We start from the raw sequence: 22,237 nt of genomic DNA on the forward strand, positions 1-22,237 counted from the left end.
TAATATTTGTATGCAAATTTCTTCAAAGACTCCAATCTCAACTAACTAATTTGTTCCCTTGTCTCCAACAATCAACAAATGGTAAGAAACGCCTGGGAATGTTTCTGGTCCTACATTGTCGCCTACTCCCCTCAAAGCTCCAGCCCACCTCCCATTTACTTAGATACAATGCCAAGAATAATATAAGGGGATATTTTTTTTACTTATTTTTTACATTTGTATATTTATTTATATGCAATAAAGCATTATATTATTATATGTGATTAAAACATAAAATGAACCCTAACCCACCATTTCTGATATTCACCGTCCCCTTTTGAAAACCACCCCCTCCCTCTCCTCTCCCTCCCCCCACTCTCCTCTCCCACTCTTCTCCACTCTCTCCATTACAATCCCCTCTCTCTCTCTCTCTCTCTCTCTCTCTCTCTCTCTCTCTCTCTCATACACGCACGCATTGGGGTTCTATACTTTGTTTCCCTGTTCTTCGGCCGAGTACCATTTGGAGCGATGTGGTGGGAGGTGGTGCACGCGCGAGCGGCAGATGGGGGGGCCGGGGGTGAGGTGGGGGCACACGTGCAACGCCGTCGAGAGGGGGCGGTTCCTCTACGTCTTCGGCGGCTACGGCGCCGGCAAGTGCCAGACCAACGACGTCCACGTCTTCGACACCGGTGAGCTCCTCGATCGGATCCTCCGATTCCAACCCCCTGATAGTTTTATTCATATGATCCTTTTTGATAAAGGTGTCTCCTTTTTATGTATGTTTGTGGTAACAGACCCTTTCCGGATGAAATCATTTGGCGAATCAATGGCTCTGTTAGTTTGTATAATCTCTGTTCCTTGGGTCATTTTATTAGGTTTAGACAAATTGTTCTGTTCAAAATTGGATTTTTTCTTCCGTTTTTTTTTCTTTAATCCGTTCTGAATTTGCAATGCATGCTACTGCATTCCACAGTGCTTGAATTTTGGGTTCTTGTATGTCTCGTTCCTTTTCTATTGGTATGACACATTGAATTATATCTGCATATCTCGCTTTACTGTTGCCTCTTACCAACCCAAAACTCGAAAACCTAATTATTATCAAACCACCGCGTATTCAATTGCCAGTTTCTCAGACCTGGAGCAAACCGACGTTAATGGGCAATCCACCTTCTCCGAGGGACAGCCATAGCTGCACGACTGTTGGGAACAAGCTGTTTGTCTTTGGTGGAACTGACGGGAAAAAACCGCTCAAAGATTTGCATATTTTAGACACCTGTAAGTAAAGATAACATTCTGTGATTGTTGTTAAGAAAATGTTGTTATGTGAAAACTCAGTAATTTATGAGAAGTTGTGCCCATGAATCATAAACGTAACCTTTGAGCTTAGTTATCCAAAATATGCTTCTTTCGGATTTGTCTCAGTTACTCATCAGAGAAAATTTGATAATTGTGTTTTGCAAACTATGTGAACAGCATCCAATGCCTGGATTCAACCAACTGTAGAAGGCAGAGGACCAGATGCACGCGAGGGGCATACTGCTTCCCTTGTAGACAGATGGATTTTCATCTTTGGAGGCTGCGGGATATCTAGCGATACTCATCAAGAAGTATATTATAACGATCTTTTCATGCTGAACACAGGCGAGATAACTCTCGATCTTTTTTCAGTAACTTCTTTATTGTTGCCAAAGAATTACAAAAGTTTGGAATTTCTTGTCCTGTTATAAAGCAATTTTGATCTTGTCTGAGTTGTCGTTGGGATCTTTAAATATTAATTTAATTTCTCGTGCATATTTACTATGGTCTTGTTTAAGCACTATTATTACTATATTCATGTCAATCAACAATCAGCTTTCGGTGTCAGTGAAATTGTTTTTTGCTGCTTCTCAGAAGAACTGATCTGGAGGCATGTTATGACATCCGGCAACCCTCCTTCAGGCCGTGATAGCCATACTTGTTCGTCATGGAGGAACAAACTTATAGTGATTGGCGGTGAAGACTCTTCAGATTGCTATTTATCTGATGTTTATGTACTAGACACAGGTACCTGCCTCATTTGTCGGGACAATCCATGATTTTTAGAAGTAAGAATTCGTAAGTCGTATAATGTGCTACAATCGGCATGCAACTATAATAGTACTTTTCTCATACAGAAACTCTTTCATGGGAGAAAATGATTACAGCAGGACAGGCGTTTCCACCTCGTGCTGGGCACACAGCTATGACCATTGGAAGTAATATATTTGTATTTGGGGGCTTCAGAGATGATAGGAACCTTTATGATGACCTCTGCGTACTAGATGTTGGTATGTAAACTAGATTTCATTGACAAAGAAGCATTTTTGTCATATTTGGCTATTTTCTCTGTTCAAAAGTCAAAAAGCTAAAGGTGAAAAAGGAGACATGAACTATGCCAAATTAGGAAAAGGACAAAGGATATTCCTATTGCTGGGTTGAAATTATCATATAACAATGTTTTCCCTCAAAAGATTTTCTTTTTGTGCATAGGAAAGAGTGTAGTTGCAAGATCATTTGCTAGAAAATGACCATGTGGACTGCTGGAAAACTTTAACTTCAAGCTATAGGACAGCCACATTGCTTTAAGTCCCTTGTAAAGCTTTTCATATCAAAAATGATTTTAATGAATTTTACATGCAACAGCTAGGGAATAGGTTTATTCATCTTGGGCAAAGTTTGAGCCTATTCCTTGTTATTCTATAGGTGACATGACATACTATCATTTGTTTTTTTTTTCCCGTATTTTCCTGCAAATCATCTATTTGTATATATAACCCTGTGAAATCTGAATTATTATATATTGAAACTGCAGTTTCTTATAAAAGTAGCGCTATCATTAGGCAAGAGTCTAGCAAATCCACAGGGAGAAGTCTGTTTTGTGTTAGAAAAGATATTTTTCAAAGAGAGTTAATTTTGTAAGTACAAGAGATATGGATAAAAATGAAGTTTATGAAGAGCATGTGTAAAAATTATGTAAGTTTTGGTAGGGCTGGATACGTAATGTCTCTTTTTGAAAATTTAAGGTACTTCACATATAAGAAAATTCAAGTAGTTTCAGGGTGTGCATGCAGATAGACGTACTTGGAGCAGATTGATGCCTGTAAACCAGGGACCTTCTGCTCGTTTTTCTATGGCGGGTGATTGCTTGGATGCATCAAAAGGAACACTTGTCTTAATTGGTGGGTGCAATCAATCTCTTGAAGCACTTCATGACATTTATTATTTACATACAGGTTAGCTATATCCCTTCAATGGTTCGCGTATTCAGTAATTTATTACATTGGGCATTTTATGCTGCTATCACACCGTTCTCAAAAAGAACCGTATGTGAGACTCTCACGTCATACGGCTCTGTCCAGTCAGTGTCTCCTTTTCAAATTGTTGATGTTCTACCTTTTTTATCTACTAATAGATATGCCGATAATAAATGGATTGCTTGATGAAAGGAGAGAGAGGATATCCATCAGGAGAGAGTTGAAGAGGAAGTGCCAAGAAGAATATCTTCCAAAAGAACGATTGAAGAAGGATAACAGTGCACCTCAGATTGCGTTGGGAGCTGACTCCATTCAGCTTGAGAATATGCAGCAATTCAGTCAGTCAGGTATAACGAGATACATCAACAAAGACGGTTTGCATGCTTTGTCTTTTAGCTGCTATTTAGATGTGCATGCTTGTCTTTCAGCTGTTATTTAGATGTACCTCTTTGTTTAAGTGTATTTAACTGTGCTATTATTGAGAGGGCTTTATAACCGTCTACTGGAACAAAAAAGAGACGACCCATCATGTTGTTTAGCCTACGATAAAAACCAAGAACATTCTCCTGTATCAAAGAAGTTCACGTACTATAATCACTTTAAGTGAAGGATCTCTGGATATCCGCATGTTTCTAAAGAGCACTGCAAAGGAGCGAAAAGAAACTTTTGTTTCACTTGGATGTCTCTTTCTTGATGCAAGAAAGATATAATGTTATTGCAGAGGAATTTATGTTTTCTCAATACTTGGGAGTTTAACATATAATTGTTCAGCTAAGAGCTGTTGCCTTCTTCAGGCAGAAAGGCGCGTCATCCCAAAGCCGCTAGAAAAATCGAGTTTGAAGCAAGAATTATGAATATTAATCACCATGGATATGCAATTGAAACGGTTATTGGCGGGAAAGTGTTTCATGGCTTGCTATTCTCTTGCACATCAATCCCTTGTCAAGGCAATGATGCTAATGCTAACGAGTAAGTGAAAATTTCGTCTCTTTTGAGGAGCAACTCGGTTTACTTTCACCGTTAAACTTAGATGCTTGAAATGTTCTCAGGAAAGCGGCAACCGAAGCTGGGCATTATAAAGAGAGCATGCAGCAGCCTACTGTTAATGACGAGAATCCTGTCCGACAGCAAGCGGAAAGCTCAGAACAGGTAATTTGACATGGCTTAGTTTTTGAGATTTTCACATGACATACTTGAAAGAATTAGTAGATAGAGTAGATAGCTGTTCTTTGTTTTTTTCCTTCTTTTATCAATACTTTTCTAATGATCATGAGGAGTTACACTTACACGTACACTCACACGTGCACTCGTGTGCCTGCACGCACGCATTCATGCATGACATTAAAATGTGGGAACATTGGCTGTCATTGTTATCGTTAACTATATTTTTCTTGCAGCCACCAGGAAATTTGGAGTCCCTAGCAGATTCGTATGCAGAGGTAAGGAATGCAGTAATGAACTGTGCAAAGGAAGTCCAAAACGAAAACCCACATGAAAATGCACCTCCTTCCGCTATTGAAACACGGACCTCATTGGCAAGCGAAGGTATGAAATGTTTAGTTCTTCTTGAAAGACTTCTATGTGAATTTTATTAGCGCATGGAAGAGTAGAAAAGCGGCAAACGAACCAGTCAGTCGGTGAAAAATGACTAAGGCCTAAAGGTTGCGAATGGCTCTCGGTTAGTGGTAGTTCGTGTGTGTTATTTAGCTTATGCACATTGATAGGTCGAAATACAAAGTGATAGGAGTATGCATTAGTTTACAAAAAGACAAACTTCAGCATAGATAATTGTTCTTTTGGAAGTTCAAACACTGGTTTCATTAATTTTAAAATGCCCTTTATCATTCCTCATTCCAGCTCCAGAGGCCAATGAGTAGCAATTCGCGAGAAACAGACCAGCCCAAGAGCCAAGAAGAGACATGGGAAAGATGTTCTGAGGAGATCTCTGAGGCAGCCCAACATACAGTTTACAAGAGGTTACTCGGTTCCATGAATGATGGCCCTAAATCCCTCTTAAGATATTGAAAAGCTTTGACGCAGCTTGTCATCAATGTTGTATATGTTGTCTTTTTTCCTTGTTTTGAAGTATAGAAGACAGTTTCAGCAGATGCAGCTGCTATTTTGTCCATAGAAGACAGTTTCAGCAAATGCAGCTGCTATTTTGTCCTTGTAAGTTAGTAAAAGCATGGAAGCATGCCTTTGGCAAGAGAAAAAGCTACCGTATGATCAAGCTCGTATTTTGCTGTATTTTCGAGCCGAATAAGTTTACCTTGTAATAGGTTTCATCCAATCTTGTTGGCGATCCATGGGGCAATCTGAGAAGACCCTTTCTGTTTGTGGCGTCAGTTAATTTCAGAAGATTACATCATATGCTGGTGCCGCGTGAATTTGTTGCGCTTGTGATTGTGCTTAGGAAGCTGGAGATAGATGGGATTTTGTCGACGATATCAAAATAGGAAATTCCCAGGATGAGAATAAAATTAGAGGCTTTACTCCTCCCCTGGCCCCAAAGTCACAAAGTAGAACATTTGCTGTGATGTGATATTTTACGGCACCAGCTTGTAACAAGTTAAATAAAACTACACCTATTATTTCTCCAATGTTTTCATACATTGCTATGCACGAATAAAGACCTGAAAAGGGAACCAGATGAAATATAGAAGACAAGAAGTGCATTTTTTTTTTGTGGTCAAGGAACTCTACACTACTGTATAAGAAGACAAGTAACATATTATTTATGTCATCATGAGGGTGAAAAGAGTAATTTAACTACCCTGTTTTTCTTGGCTTGAGCACCAACATGGGGATAATGACTAAATTGCTCTCCATTAGCGCAGAGTAAGAACAGTAGATCTCCACAAAATCAGGAAAAAAACTGCACATGTATATCAGAATTCAAGCATCATGGACGCACATCTGATGCAACCAAGTCTCACAAAGTGCCTTGATAACTAATCAACACATCAAATCGAGCAATTTTTCACACTCAACCTTCTGAGAGATACGATATACAAGCAAATTAGAAGAATCAAATAGCTATGATCTATATAGAAACTATTCTGGAAGATCCATTCAATTGATATGCACCGAATACAAACCACCTCCCACATTAAGCTATAGATATAGAATAGATACATAAATCAGAGAATCTTTAGTCAACTAATAGTCAAGCATGTCTTCCCAGAAAAGGAAGAGAAGTGCAACAATATCCTTACAAATTACTCATGTTTTAACTTTTAAACAGCACGCGGCATATCATTTGCCCTCGCCGCCACCAAAAAGGTAGTTGAGGGAAGAGCCACCTCCCGGAGCAGCATGCACCTTCGTCGAAGGTCGCTCCTGACAGAAGAAGAAAATTTAGAATTACCGTCCCACTTAGATAAAGAAAAGAAGGCCACATAAGCAAATGCTTGTGTCGGTATCTTCATAGTAGCTAACACAAAGGATTAGACATCTCAGAAACGCCAATGTTTACCTTTATTCTCGTGCTCTTCAACTAATTCCAAAGTTCACCTTCTTTTAATCTCGTGCTCTTCAACTAGTTCACTTCTTATGACTACTATAACAATTCCATATTGTTTTCTTACAAATATAATTGGAGAAGTAATTCACAAAAATTAGAGAACCAAAAGTCTTCCAAAGCAGCAAGAAAGAAGAACAGACATTTATGCTTTAGTGTTAAAGCAGTGTTAGCATCAGTTTTGTTCAAAAACCGTGACATTACAAGAATTCCATCCGTATGAAAAGACAAATTTCAGTCAAAAACAAGGATGTCTAAACAGTTAATGGTGGCAGTTGGAACACATGGCCACGTAGCTGAATTATGCTAGTATTAGTGTAACTGTTGCATATTAATTAGCTGAAACTTTCAGCACAAATTCAAGATTTCTGTATCACAATGTGTCTGCATGGGCTACAAGTGAAAAAGTTTGTAGATGGGATAAATAACTGGGAGCGTGCGAGACAGGAATGGCGTATAAGCCCTATTCAAAAATATAAGCTGAGATATTATTACAGTTGAGTAACTTAATTTGAACTGTGAAATTAAAGGTTGATAAAAGAGTGATAGTGAAATTATCCCTTTCTATCTCTTGACGCCCGGACTAGCTACCCTTCCATACTCCTACATTTCTTCTCATCCCTCTGAAACTTATTTGCCATGGCACCCCCTGTCTTTCTCCTATGGTGGTTGCATCAGCTTGCTTACCAGTTGCAGATGCAGATTATTCACAAGTAGAATGGAAAGTGGAAAGTTCCAGCTAATTGAATTGAACCAACAAGTTCATACCGTAATGAAATTGCCACTGTTCTGGCCATCTGCACGGAAATAGTTGTTTGCCTGGCAGCCTTGGATGCCTGCCGGTATCTGCTTGCTGGCATCAACCGGTGGAGGAGAAGCTGGCTTCTGAACAGGTGCAGGTGCAGGTGCAGCATTCTCAACTGCTTTGGGAGCCTCGCCACTCCCAAAAAGGTAGCCCAAGGAACTCTGACCTCCCCCGCTGCTGACTCCACGGCCCATCTTACCGGTTTACAAGCCCCGATACTACAAAACCAAAAGAATTAGGGAGTTTCCTCAGAAAATGAATGCAATTTCAGAACTATAGCACACCCCGAAAGGTGAATTTTCGTATGACAAGTAATGGCTAAAAGAGCAGCTTATAGGTTTCCGTAATGTATCTTACATTATGTGGAAAAAGAAAGGAAAAAAAATTAGGCACAAATACACAAGTATAGGCTATATTTCTAAGGATGTAGGTACAATTTTAGCTTCAGACAGGTATACAAACAAGTATGCAAAAGACCTTTAGGTGCTTTATAGTATCATTAATATAACATGGCTGATGATTAGTTGATTGATTAATAGCATTAATCAGATGATCACCATTTTCCATCCAACATAATATTAAGAGAACAACAAGGAAGATTATTTAAAGGCTGATTCTATTGACATTTCCATCAACAAATCACCTAAAATGAGGAAAAACTTAATTTTGAGAATACAATCTTTTGTAATCTGTCTTATACTAGTACAAAGGAGGTTCCTTTTCTTTTTTGTTTCTTTTAAAGTGCAAATACATTTCAAAATATGATATCACCTTCTACCAAATTCTACTACATAAGTGGTGTCCAAATTTGCAAAAAATTGGTGTGTTTTTGGCATAAAATAAAATTTAGGGTTTTTTTTTTACTTAACATCTTTTTCTTTCTACTATAAAATTAAGGCCAAGGCGACAAGTACACAAGTCCAACACAAAATTAACAGAACCGAAACGAGAAATGAAAATGTTAATTAGGACATAAAATAAATCACACAAAATTTTCCCACTAGGTTTATACAAGAAAATCCACGTTTAGAACCAAATCAGAGGAACAAAAGCGGAAAACTAGGATCGAAACCCTGTGGCCTCATTTTCGTAAAAAAGCCAACAAGATTCATATAAAGAAGAGAACACAATCCAAAATCAACTCCATAAACCACGCTCAACACCAAATCCCATGAAATATCATTAGATCGGAAACAGATAAAACGCCAATAATACCCAAAAAAAAAAACCCCAACAACCCCCCAAAAAACACCGTTTTCAGCAAAGTATAAGGGAGAAAAACGATCGATTGGAGCGTCGGAGACAGATCTAAAGGTCAGGGTTAGGGTTAGGGTTAGGGTTTCCATACCTCGGATGTCGATCGGAGGAGAGAGGGGGAGGGGGTGTGGCTCCGGAAATGGGAAGCAAAAGAGGAAGGAGGTGAATAAAGGAGAGGGAAAAGAAATGGGTTTAAAAAAAAAAGAAAAAAAAGAAAAAGAAAAGAAAAGAAAAGAAAAGAAAGGGAAATACTATCGTCTCCGGACCGAGTCAAGTGCGGGGCCCCACACCCCGCACCAAACTGTTGCTCCGCATAAATAGATTATGCTTGTATTCTTCGAACACAGGGCCGTTCCGTTCCACCGCTGGAGCGATCGGATGCTGTGTCGCATAGAAGTTTTCGTACGATCGTTGAGGTGAGGGGAGTGTCGCATGTGCGGTGATGGGGACCCACTCACTGTCGTCGGTTGAGAGTGATGGGACGTTACGGCGTTGGGTGGGTTGGGTGGGTTTGGTGTCCCCAGTAGGGCCCACCTTCCGGGGCCGGACATGGGCCGAGCCAGGCCGGACCGGGCCGAGTCAGGATGCCTCGAATACCGGTTATTTAATTGGGCCGGGTTGAGTCCAACTATTAAACTGATAAAACCTCAGGTCGAACGACCCGGACTTTTCCCGGTTCTCTACCGAAAAGCCCGATCGGATCCGATACATCGGGTTCGGACCTGACCTGACCTGACCTGATTTGCAAAGAGTTGGATCGGTCGAGACGGGGTCGGACCAGTTTTGCTCAGGCCTAGATCGTGCTATTTATTTTTTGAGGTAATTAGCACCTGCAAAGGAATGCAAAGGGCACGGATTCAGAATTGGAAAAACGGATTAATTTATTTATTTTTTTAATTTTTAGCGCACTACACTGCACTCTGCGCTGGTCTCCATACGGAAAGTTTCGCATTACTATCAATTTTTGTTTAAGCCCTTCAAACCGTAGGAAGTGGGTTAAGTTCGAACACTATTTCCAAACTAGATCTGAGAGTTCTAACTTCTGATAAGCAGCACAGCTACGCAAATCGATTATAAACCAAATCTCTAAATATTTTACTCCTAACATCCCACTTAAAAACAAAATAAATACTACAAAATGTTTCAATGAAACATGAGAAATGCTCAAATAGGCATTAAAAAAAGGGGTAAAAAAAAATTTATTTTCCCTAGATGTCAGCTCGTACGTCATAAGAATGTAACGATGGTGGTAAAGAAATAGATTTGGCAAACTATACAAAAAAGATATTGCTGCTTGTAATCCCACAAATTTCTAAGTAACGTAAATTTGCCGCCGGATATATATGCATCTTTGTACATATATAAGCGACTTAGGAGACCTGAGCCGAGGGGATGTTCGCGATCTCCACCAATAGCTTGTGTAAAGCTTGCGGCTTCGAGAAGAACGGAGAATGGTCGGAGCCCTTCAGCCTAAACACTTTTTCGGCCGGGTTAGAGCTACACATGCTCTGTTGCAGCGAGAGCGGTATTGCATTGTCCTCTGTGGTCTCTATATAGAACCTCCTCACTGAGCCGAACTTCTCGTCGGTGAGAGAGAGCTTCTCCAGCACGGGGGCGAAAGGGATGGGTCGCATAGAAACCAAAGACAAGGATACATCCTAAGGGAAAACGGAGAGGGAGAGAGAGAGCATAAGATAAGCCCTGAAACGATATAACGGCTTTCGTTTGTTTGGATGGAGCTTTTGCAGAAATCTTAGAGTTGTTTCGGTACAACAGTTCGAGCGTAAGCATTTCAAATCCCTCACAACAGCTTCTTGCTGCATCAGAGTAAGAAGCTTCAATGCACAGCTTCGATTTTTGGTGGTTTTGAAGCTCATTTTAGCTTTCTCGCTACAGCAAAAGCTCCAAACATATTGTATGCCGAAAGCCTAGCTGGGCTGCCTCTTGCCAGGCCAGAGGATGCATTGGATCAGATATATTTTGGTTTCAAACAGAAGAACATACCTTAGCAGGACTTTGGTTAAAAAGCAGATCTTTTACAAAAGCCTTGTCGAGATTGATAGCTGTAGGAGGCTGCTCCTTGCCATTTGAATACACAAATACTTGGGCTTGTCGGAGAAGATCATTTGTATCCGCCTAAAAATAGAAAAAAAGAAATTGAAACATCAGCTTCAATGAGAAAACCTAAAGTAAACAAATTATGGGTCCGTTAATTTCAATCAATTAGGAGAATAACTTGATCGTTTCAGTGTCTTAATTAAGGGAATATTTATAGTTTGGAATCTCTACTTGGCTATTCTGGTATGCAGAAATTTCATGAAAATTAATTCATCGGAGAAAATGTCGCTCAAAGATCCAAAACATTGTCCTAAAAGGAAATTTTTTTTATAAGGCAGAAAATGAAGAAAGAAAGATTGGATTAGTACTTGCTGTTGGAACATATCAAGAGTACTTTGGCCATTTGTCAGCATTGCTGCACAGAGGAAAACAGCTTTCGCAACCTTAGAGGGGAACATCTCCATTGCATAGGATATACAAGCACCACCAATATCATGCCCCACCAATATCGCCTGCGGAATGTATAACGTGGTCAGAAATGAAGTCTCTTTCACCAGAATTACTATGACAACTGAAAAATATGCATACTCATGAGAGATCAGTATAAAGTGTAAACCAAATTACCAACCAAAGCCCATCCTATTTGCTTCATTTGGTTGGATAGAAAGGTCTAACAGAGTACGTATCAGCATGTATGCATAACAAGTATGAATAATCTAACAAGAGGATATGTAAACCTTGGAACAATATTAGGCCCAAAGTTCAACGAGAATGATAATGTGTATAAACACAGAGATGACTCAAACAACAGTGTTTGATAATTTTCTAATTCTATGAATCATGTCAAATAATATGAAAGAACAACCGTAAGCATCCCACTTTCCTCTTCTTTAAATGCTTCTTTCTTGTCTTAATCAAACTCAATAATGATGTACGAAAAATTAGAAGCAAAAGTGAAATTGGCTTTTCAGTACCATCAGTACGTCATGCATGTGCAGCATTCAATGATTACAATCAAGTGAATTTCTTATAATATATTGTTGCAATATTAACACTAAAACAAGATAACCATGGAAAAGATGAGAGCTCGAACCTTCTCTGTATCACCTAGGGTTTCAAGAAAAGTTGTGAGCGGCTTGACATAATCGGTTAGACTAGTAATTTTATTTGTATCATAAGAATGAATTCCGGATCCAGTGAGATCAATAGCGTTGACTTTAAATCCACCATCTTCCAGAAGAGCTATCGTTTTATACCAACACCAAGCACCAAAACCACCGCCGTGGACAAGAACAAAGTGGTTGGTCTCTAAGTCCTCAGCCTTTATACCCTGCTTCACAAATAGTAAAATTAAAAATGTACCGAATTGGATCTATCAAGGTATAATAGAAATAGGAATGGTAGATTTCATAATTATCAGCCACAAACAGCACGTCAGAATTAGAAATTACCAATCTTAAGTTCTTTTTTTATTCCAAAATACGGCAAGCCATAGAACTAACAGGCGATATTGATTATCTTTTCCAAAGAGTTATAATGATGGGTCCAATGGAAACAGGGTAATATCACATGAGAATCTACACATAGGACATTTAAACCAAACAGAGTAGGTTAGGTGACCAAGATACTCTTCAAATAGTTGGAAAGAATTGTTGCACTTGGTTAACATTTTACCACAACTCTCCCGGTTCCTTACCAAAAAAAAATAACACAAGAATATATGGGAAAAATCATACAAGTTCCGACTCGCCACAAATGAAAACATTAAAAAAATTCTTTGAAACCAGACATTAAACAAGCAAGAATACAATGAAAGTTCAGTAATAGAGAACAAAATGAAGGAAAAAGACAGTAGCTTCATTGCAATCACAGCTGTCAAAGTTCAGGAGTTAGGAAACTATAAGAGAAAAAGATAAAAAGCACCATCAATTACAAACAGTAAGGCTGTTCCAGATACTTTTGACAACATAAAAACAGAAAAAAAAAAGGGCAGATTATCTTTTTAAGCCAAGATATAATTCAAAACAATTCAAAGATAGTATGGAACAGGATCGAGAGTTTCACGGCAATTGCTTGAACGAGTATAGCTTTATACATTATCCGTTGCAAAATAACACCACTTAGTCGGAAGTTCCAAAAGAAATACAGAAGAAGGAATAACGTCAATTACAAAATTAGCAAGGTCAAACTAGAGAGGTTAAAATTAGCAAGGTCAGTACTAGAGAGGTCCAAATAATGAAACCAGTTGTTTCTCAATTAGCATTTACTTAAAAGAATAGGATTTTTCTTTTTAGAATGGTAGCATACTATCCGTTTCATTTTTTTTTAAAAAAATAAACTTAGCTGGAAATATGAAGCAACTATACTTTAAACTTGAAATCTTGGATATCAACCATCAAACTCTTTACAACTTGCGCCGGGAACGGTCAGCAAGATTTTTTATATTTTGAAACATGTAATAGAACTGCCCAAAGTTCAATGACGAATAGAATTAAAGAAACAATAACACTTGCCATATAACATCTAAATTAATATGCATGCTTGTCACATCAATTAATTAGCGACCAGCATCTAAAATTCAGAAAAAAAAAAAAAAAAAACTCGCCCACTATCTTGAGTCAAACAATAGCACTGAAATATCAGCAGAAATTATTAGCTAATTATACAACCTAGAATAGTATTAAATGCAACAATGAGGCTTCTCCAACAGGTAACAAAAAACTTCAACATATAAATGAGGCAAATAAATAATACCAATTTCCAAATATAACAAGCGAATAATTAATTACTCACCATCCCTTAGAAAAGTCAAAAGTTGAATAAGATCTCTAAAATTCCAAATTTTCTAAACCATTTCATAGGTAAGTTATATTCTACTTTTTTTTTTGTTCTTTGAATTCTGTAGCAAATGCATTTTAGTGATAACATAATTTATTGAATCCCCTTAATTTAATTTTGCATTAAATTCAGAAGGTTATTACAATAAGATTCCAATAAATTACACCCATAATCCATATGATTTATAATAAAATCGATATAAATGCAACACGAAATAAGAAAAGTACGATGATCTAGGGCAAATTAATGAACCGAAACCTGTTGGACGAGTTGCTGGGGCTGGAGCACGGGATCGGCGAGCGACCGCGGCCGCGAGCTCGAGCTCCGGGGTAGCGGCTGCTTCTTGTGTCCCTGGCCGGGGTACCGCAGCGACGCCGAGCGATCGAAGGGCGCCGATCCGATCCCCGCGCCGCTCTGCTGCAGCACCAGCGCCGCCGCCGCCGCGAGGGCCTGCTCGTGGATCAGCGCCTCCTCCGCCGCGCGCTCCTTCCTCCCCGCGCGCCGCCCCCACCGCTCGCTCGACCCCAGCCCCACCACCGCCGCCGCCGCCGCCGCCGCCGCGGCCTCGTTCACGCGGTGGGCGCGGCGCCCCGGCGGGGGCGGACGCGGAGCGCGCCGCTGCTTCGTCTCCTCCGGCGCGTCTGAGAAGCACGAGAGCACCGCCCCCATCGATCCCGCATGAGAGGTCGAACAGGAAAAGTTAGGGCTTTTTCGGAGGTGGGGCGAAATCAAGGGTTTGGGGAATGGGGGATTTGGAAGAGGAGAGGATTTGGTATTTCGAGTCGCGTTTTTACGCTTGCTTTTCGCTCGCGGAGTTTCAGAGAAAAACGGCGGAGAGAAAGAGAGTAATGAGAAAGCGTATTATATGCCGAAGGAAATAAAATGCCCAAAGAATGCTGGTTTATTTCGAAACTGCCACTGCAATTTAGTTTATTCTTTTCTCAACCACATGTGTAAAAGTGTTTTTTTAAAAAAAATGCTTTTATACTTCTTAAATTACAAAACAATTATATGTAGACCTATAAAAAGAAAATAAAAATACAATGCATATAACCTTTGGAAATGGACTATGACCTTAATAAAGCTATTTTTTCATTGAATTTAGGCTTCATCTGGGTTTGTGGGGAGATTCCATTACGTACGGTAAAAAAGTACGTTGGAAAAATACTTATTTGTTTCCGTACGTAATATTGCGTTCCGCATATCGCGATTAGTCGGTTACGATATATTTTCTGCGGTCCCACCGGAGAATGCAGAAGCATATCCCTATATGCTTTTTCCTTAACTCCATTTTATCTAATAGCGTTAGATAGATCTCAATACCAAACTAAGTCTTAATCAAATTTAATTATCAAATTATCAATAAATATAATGTGTATATATATAGGCTAAATTACAGAAAACTTTTTTATTAATACTCGCTTTTTCACTTTTTCTCTTTGTCATCAAAAGCCTACACTTTACGCTCTTAAAAAATAAAAAAAATATTCACAGACATACGTTATGACAAAAGGACCAAATTGCCCCCCGTCTTCTTCATGGTGGGCTTGGACGGAAAGGTGGGCAAAGGTGAGGGTGAGATGGCGGAGACAAACGAGAGCGTGTGTGTGGGCATGGACGGAAAGGTGGGCGAGGGCGAGGCGGTGCGGTCGAGAATAAAGAAGGAGGATGGTTTCAAGTATTTTAGGTATAAAAAATAGAATATAAATGAAATCCAAACAGAACATTAACGGCAGGGGTCATACATTTTTTATTTTTTAAAGGGATAAGTGCAGGTTTTTAAATGATAGAAGAAAAAGTGAAAAAACGAGTATTGGCAGGAGAGTTTCTGTAATTTGGCCTATATATATATAGAGAGAGAGAGAGGGCTACTATACTCTTATTTGTATAGAGCCCTTCATACTTATAAGTTGTTTTCGATGTTGGGCTTTTCGAATCGACGATCCACACCGTTAAATATGATCTAGAGTATTTGAAACTTCTAGAAAATAAATTCCATAATTTTTCGAAATTATTATAAAGTCCATCAAAATGGATGATCGAATCATTCAATTTAAGATTGGAGTTATTGATCTTTATTTAGATAGTAAATAGATTTCTATCAAAAATTCAACCTATTCCGATTCTTTTTCACCGTTAAACTAGCAAATATCTCATACCCGCCATTAGAAATTGTCAATTTTGTGAGATTTTGATCGCAAAATAAATGATATCGAAAAATTATAAAATTTGATTTCTAGAAGTTTTAAATGATCTAGATAATATTTAACGATATGGATCGTCGATTCGGAAACTCTATCATCGAAAACAACTTATGAGTACGAAAGCAATCGTACTCATAAGAGTATAGTAGCCGGACTCTTTCTCTCTCTCTCTCTCTCTCTCTCTCTCTCTCTATATATATATATTTATTTATTTATTTATTTATTTATTTATTTATTTATTTATAGAGTCCGGTTATGGTGCTTGTAAAAGCACGAAACACTTTGTGCTTGTAAATTTTTTACCATTAGATTTATGCCTTTGATTATTTTCAACCGTTAGATTATACAATTCAACCAACCACCCACTCAACCCTAGGGGGCCCACGTCATCCTAACTGCACATTCCTTAATCCAATGGCTAAAAATCTACAAGGACCAACAACTTGGTACCTTTAAAAGTATAGAAGCTCAATTCTATATATATATATATATATATATATATATATATATATATATATATATATATATATATATATATAATATATATGGGATAATTTCANAACCACATGTGTAAAAGTTTTTTTTTAAAAAAATGCTTTTATATTTCTTAAATTACAAAACAATTATATGTAGACCTATAAAAAGAAAATAAAAATACAATGCATATAACCTTTTGAAATGGACTATGACCTTAATAAAGCTATTTTTTCATTGAATTTAGGCTTCATCTGGGTTTTTGGGGAGATTCCGTTACGTGCGGTAAGAAAGTACGTTAGAAAAATATCTTGTTTGTTTCCGTACGTAATATTGCGTTCTGCATATCGCGATGAGTCGATTACGATATATTTTCTGTGGTCCCACCGGAGAATGCAGAAACATATCCCTATATGCTTTTTCCTTAATTCCATTTTATCTAATAGCGTTAGATAGACCTCAATACCAAACTAAGCCTTAGTTAGTGAATGGCACTAATAGATTTGGTGCATTTTAAATTCGCAGTATTTTGCTGTTGCGTATGAAAACACACATACAAACTGCAATAACCAAATGCTGCGCTGCTCTATCGGCACGACCAAATAGGCATCGTCTAAAACGCCACATGAGTTTCTGATACCCTATAAATCTATTAGGAGATCATCAATGGATACTATAAGCATTTTGATTTAACAATTTCTGACAACAGTGAACTTAAAATAGAAGCAGGTTATCCCAAGTCGAGTTTGGATTATTCCAGCTTCAATCTAAACCCAATTATGTCAAATTTAAGTTTGCTAATTACTGTGTGATAGTTTTGGATTAGACTCTAAGATCACGTTAAGTGAGTAAGCACCAAACTCTTATACAAAGAGAGACAATTTTCTGATGAAACTTTCACTTCAAAACTTGTATTTCAATAAAATATAGAGTTTGTNTATATATATATATATATATATTTATAGAGTTCGGCTATGGTGCTTGTAAAAGCATGAAACACTTTGTGCTTGTAAATTTTTTACCATTAGATTTATGTCTTTGATTATTTTCAACCGTTAGATTATACTATTCAACCAACCACCCACTCAACCCTAGGGGGCCCACGTCATCCTAACCGCACATGCATTTCTTAATCCAATGTCTAAAAATCTATACGCACCAACAACTTGGTACTTTTAAAAACATAGAAGCTCAATTCTATATATATATATATATATATATACATTGTTGAGAGAGGAAAGGTAATTAGTAACCTACTTCGTTCATTCTTTAAAAGAATACGAAGTGATTAGGTTTTTGAACTTGGGATTTCGGATACTAATAGTTTCATATTAGTGTATATAAATACTTAATTAAGCACTTTATTTTTAATTGCTATTTAAGTCAGACAATTATATATAAATAGTAATTTTGAAGGTGGTTACACACAAATTGCTAAATCTTTTCTAATCATAAATTTTTAAACGACATAAATATATGCATTTTGAAAGAGTTTGTATAAATATTAAAATTTTGAAGTTTTTGTGTGCAAGCTCAAATTGGGCATGAAAAAAAATAAAAATAAAAAAAACATGAGGGTTTAGCCAATCACAACTCACAAGGCTCTGGATTCCGTGGATTCTGTACGATCAAATTTTCATGTGCATATTTATTGCATCAAATCCAATTAATTGTTTTTTATTGTTTTGATCCAGAGGCCTCATTATTTCATAACTTTTTCTTTTCAAGTAACTATATCCAACTTCATCTGTAACTTTTTCTACTCAAGTAACTAATCAACTCAATCAACATGGAAAGGTACGAGTTCCAAATTCAAACTTATAGAGAAATTCAAACTCCCCACTTTAAGATCAACATCTTGATATCTAATCATAGACTATTAGTGATCTGATGAGTTCTTGTTACGTACATAGGATGTATTTATTTATTCGTAATTAATTTTGTAGATTAAAAATGACATTCAGTAGAACTGAGTTGGAAAAATATTATTTTTTCACCGTTATTTATTTAATTAATAAAAAGTTAATGAATTTGGAACTATAGTTATTCTGTTTTTATATTTATTTTACTGTAAATTTTCACACACTGATGCATAGAAATACGAAAAAAGCTACAATAATTAATCTTTTGTAATTTTTTTTTATCTCTTTGTTTTTTTTTTTGGTGATTGACTTTGTCATTTTCGGCCGAAAATGTTCGCTTCCGCTGTTTAGTTCGTCGAAGCTTAAATTTGCCCTTAACACTAATACTAAGAAATATGCTACATGCATGCATACTCTATTAATAGGATATAAATGTTACGTCTACTCATCTAAGGGTTTGAAAACACATTTTAGAATTTTTTAGTATTAAAAAAAAGAGAGATTGATAAGACTGATAAAAATATATTAGTCTTTGGATGATTGCGATTTAAAAATTATTTCTTTATTTGTAGGCGTATAGATACTACTGCTCTAATGCTAGTGCATGCTTCGTTACAGAAACTACCAACTATTGATCATGCAATTACAATCAACAATTTAATTATCCGAATGTAGTCGACTAACCACAATAGAATATTATGGTTATACTCCTATTACAGTAGGGTTTTAGATTAATTGTTGGATTAGAAATATTGGATAAGAAATTAAACGAAGGGTAAACTTCATTTAGCCCTTAGTTTAACGCATTTTATAATTTGATATTGTATTTCAAGATATTTTACTTTATTACTCTATGAATTTGTCTTTATTTTGATGCTAAAGAACACATAATTTACAAATCACATGGTGATCAAATTAATGTAGCATAATACTTAACTATGATTCATAAGCAACATTTTGTTATCATGTTTATTATCACCGTACGTCTTACAGTAAAATAAGAATAAAATTGCGGAATAACACCATAAACTTTTCAAATTATACTCACAGTAAAATAAAAATACACTAAATCACGTAAAATTAGTTGAAAATTTTCTCCAAGAAAGAACATATATAGAACTTATAATGTAAAATTAAAAGTCTAGATGACTTAGGCTTAATTTGGTATTGAGGCCTATCTAACACTATTAGATAAAATGGAGTTGAGAAAAAAATGTATAGAAATATTATGCTTCCACGTTCTCCGGTGGGACCGCAGAAAATATATCGTAATCGACTCATCGCGATATGTGGAACGCAATATTACGTACGAAAATAAATATGATATTTTTCCAACGTACTTTCTCACCGCGCGTAATGCAATCTCTCCGCAATCCCAAACGAAGTCATAACAAACCTCTCACCAAACTCCAACAAATATGTTAAAAGATGTGAGGAGGAATGGAGCATAATAATAATAATAATAATAATAATAATAAAAAAATAAATGAATAGTTTCGGATGATAGATATGATATAGGGTCACATGGGTCACATAGAATGGTCGTTGGTGTAGCTAAAATTTAAAACAACGTAATAAAATGGGCATGTATAATTAAGGAATGAACAAAGTGTGACACGTAACGTAATGGATCGCATGGAAATTTCTTAGTATTTGTTTTGACATTTGACTTATAAACAGCTGCTACGTTTTTTCTTCATTCAAAGGTTAGAATTGTTGGTTAATTTACTTAATTATATGCGTGGCATTAATCATAACCCTTTTAGAGCTTTGGAACATCATGCGAGGATAAGATTATTAATAGAGTTAATTTTGATGTTAAAAAATATATAGATATAAATGGATCTCATTTACAGTACTGTTGATGTAAATAAGACTCATTATTGTAAAAAAGTTTTCATAGACTCCTAATTTTAGAAAGTTGGATCGCTGTCGCATCAGCATTAATTAAACCGACTTACACTAGAAGTAACAAACAATTAATATATATCATGACTAAGCTTTAGACACTATTTTCTTGCCAAATTCTCACATTACTACCTACCTTTTAAAGAAGAAAGTGATTTGCCTAACAGTACCTAGATGATGGACACCTAGAATATGAGGCTTTTTTTTTTCTTTTTTTTTTTTGTTATAACATGTATATAACACCACGTTTTAATTGCACATACAAACTCAAACAATAATGCAAATTATATTTGGTTTATTGACCAAATCCAAGCAATAATTTCCCCAAAAGGAAAAGTTGAGGCTCCTCTGTGTCCCCATTAATCAACCAACCTTTTGGTTCCTTAGCCAACCATATTTTGGTGCCACTGTGTGTTGATATTTCTTGGTAGGTTTGGGTGCCTACAATAGAGTCAAATCCCTCAAGGATGATGTAGGCCAAGTTAATAATGCAATGCTTTATAGATTCTAATAATCATAGATGCAGATTTGAGACAAGTAGATATATATAAGAAAAAAGAAACTAATGACATATCAGATATATTGAATATAATCAAAAATTTAATCATGAAACAATAATCAGAAATAGAACACAAAGCACATGGGTGCCCACATCACCAACTTGACAGTAAAAGCCCTGCCTCATATTGGTTGGTCAATGTTCAACATTAAGTTCAGTTCTACAGCATTAAATTAATGCTGGGCTTATAATCCTTTCCTTCATTCAGAATCAGAAATAGAACAGCCACACACACACACACACACACACACCCACACACGCACACACAAAAGGCAGAATGAAAGATTATCTTTTACTGCAACAATTGTCACAAAGACAATAAACTAATAGTAACCGACCGTCCCTAGAGCAAATGGCAAAGGGCTTGGCGGTTGGTACCCGAGACCCAAGTTCGAATCCTAGTTGATTCACATTTCTAGCTAAGTTTATTTCTAAATGAAATAAACAAAGCGGGTAGCGTGCTACCTATCTCTCAAAAAAAGACAATAAACTAATAGTAAGAACATAAATAGATGGGTAGGAAGTGGGGACTTATTTAAAATGAGTTCACACTTGTATACATAATTCTCCTCCTTAAATGGTCCTCACATGGTCCACATCTGAAAGGTAGTTTAAAAGTTGCTCCTCACACACAAAAAACACTCCTCCTTCCCCTCCCCACTTTTGCTTTAGAGAGAAAGCTTTGAAAGAAGATGAGCAGCATCATTGCTTCATATGACTCATGGCTCTCCTAAAATACATCAGATTCCATGAGAACTTTTTAGACCTTCTTTTTATTTTTGAAATATATATATATATATATATAGTAAGTTCATAACATAGGGAGGTGGCAGGTAGATGATACAGGTGGTTCAGAGATCATTAACTCAATTATTCTTAGGTGGTGATTATGTATAGGGAGGGTTCTTTTTAGGTAAGACTCCTTTTTTAAGCCTTAACTGGCCTTTTTAGCAATGCTTCTTATTTTGTGTAAAATTTGCATTTAATTATTCTGTATGTTTATCTTTATTTTTATATAAAGAGTTTACTATCAAATAAAGTAGTAAAGTAAATTTTTTTTAATAACTATACAATAATTAAGTGCAACTTTTTAAACTATGAGATAACAAAACAAAAATAAGTTAAACTATAAAATAATTAAATATAATAATTTTTTTGGGAGCAAATTGGGCTTAAACTTTTTAGGGTAAACTTCAAATACCCCTCTGGTTTCACAGTTTCTCATTTTAGTAACCTATAGTTTAAAGTGTATCAAGTTAGTCCCTATGGTTTCGCACTTTCTCACTTTAGTACCATATGGTTTAAAGTGTATCAAGTTAATTAGTACCCTGTGGTTTTATTTTTCTCTTTTTATAATCCATATCACTAATTATTTTCGTTAAATCAATAACAAAGTTAAAATTAAGGGTACTAAAGTGAATAGTCGATAAATCTAGATAGGGTATCCGAAGTTTTTTGTATATGATTTAACAAAATATTAATGGAAGAAAAAAAATCAATG

At 36.6% G+C, this 22,237-nt stretch overlaps 3 protein-coding genes across 3 annotated transcripts; 1 reads left to right on the top strand and 2 right to left on the bottom strand.

Annotated features, from left to right (window-relative positions):
• On the top strand, nucleotides 542–5,616 carry LOC109721510 (acyl-CoA-binding domain-containing protein 4-like). The gene is made up of 11 exons (XM_020249160.1): nucleotides 542–668; nucleotides 1,105–1,254; nucleotides 1,453–1,620; nucleotides 1,870–2,022; nucleotides 2,133–2,285; nucleotides 3,069–3,230; nucleotides 3,410–3,598; nucleotides 4,046–4,220; nucleotides 4,301–4,400; nucleotides 4,649–4,796; nucleotides 5,109–5,616. Exons 1-11 carry the CDS (start codon nucleotides 542–544, stop codon nucleotides 5,126–5,128), a joined length of 1,545 nt encoding a protein of 514 aa, XP_020104749.1. The 3' UTR covers nucleotides 5,129–5,616.
• Nucleotides 6,210–9,070, bottom strand: LOC109720940 (protein SPIRAL1-like 3). The gene is made up of 3 exons (XM_020248309.1): nucleotides 8,925–9,070; nucleotides 7,540–7,794; nucleotides 6,210–6,590 (listed from the first exon to the last, which is right to left on the bottom strand). Exons 2-3 carry the CDS (start codon nucleotides 7,768–7,770, stop codon nucleotides 6,507–6,509), a joined length of 315 nt encoding a protein of 104 aa, XP_020103898.1. The 5' UTR covers nucleotides 7,771–7,794; nucleotides 8,925–9,070; the 3' UTR covers nucleotides 6,210–6,506.
• LOC109720939 (putative methylesterase 11, chloroplastic) lies at nucleotides 9,947–14,559 on the bottom strand. Its single transcript, XM_020248308.1, has 5 exons — nucleotides 13,988–14,559; nucleotides 11,985–12,221; nucleotides 11,260–11,403; nucleotides 10,838–10,969; nucleotides 9,947–10,491 (listed from the first exon to the last, which is right to left on the bottom strand). Exons 1-5 carry the CDS (start codon nucleotides 14,396–14,398, stop codon nucleotides 10,204–10,206), a joined length of 1,212 nt encoding a protein of 403 aa, XP_020103897.1. The 5' UTR covers nucleotides 14,399–14,559; the 3' UTR covers nucleotides 9,947–10,203.

Source organism: Ananas comosus, linkage group 15 (genome assembly GCF_001540865.1).
Source record: "Ananas comosus cultivar F153 linkage group 15, ASM154086v1, whole genome shotgun sequence".
In the NCBI taxonomy this organism is placed as follows: domain Eukaryota; kingdom Viridiplantae; phylum Streptophyta; class Magnoliopsida; order Poales; family Bromeliaceae; genus Ananas; species Ananas comosus.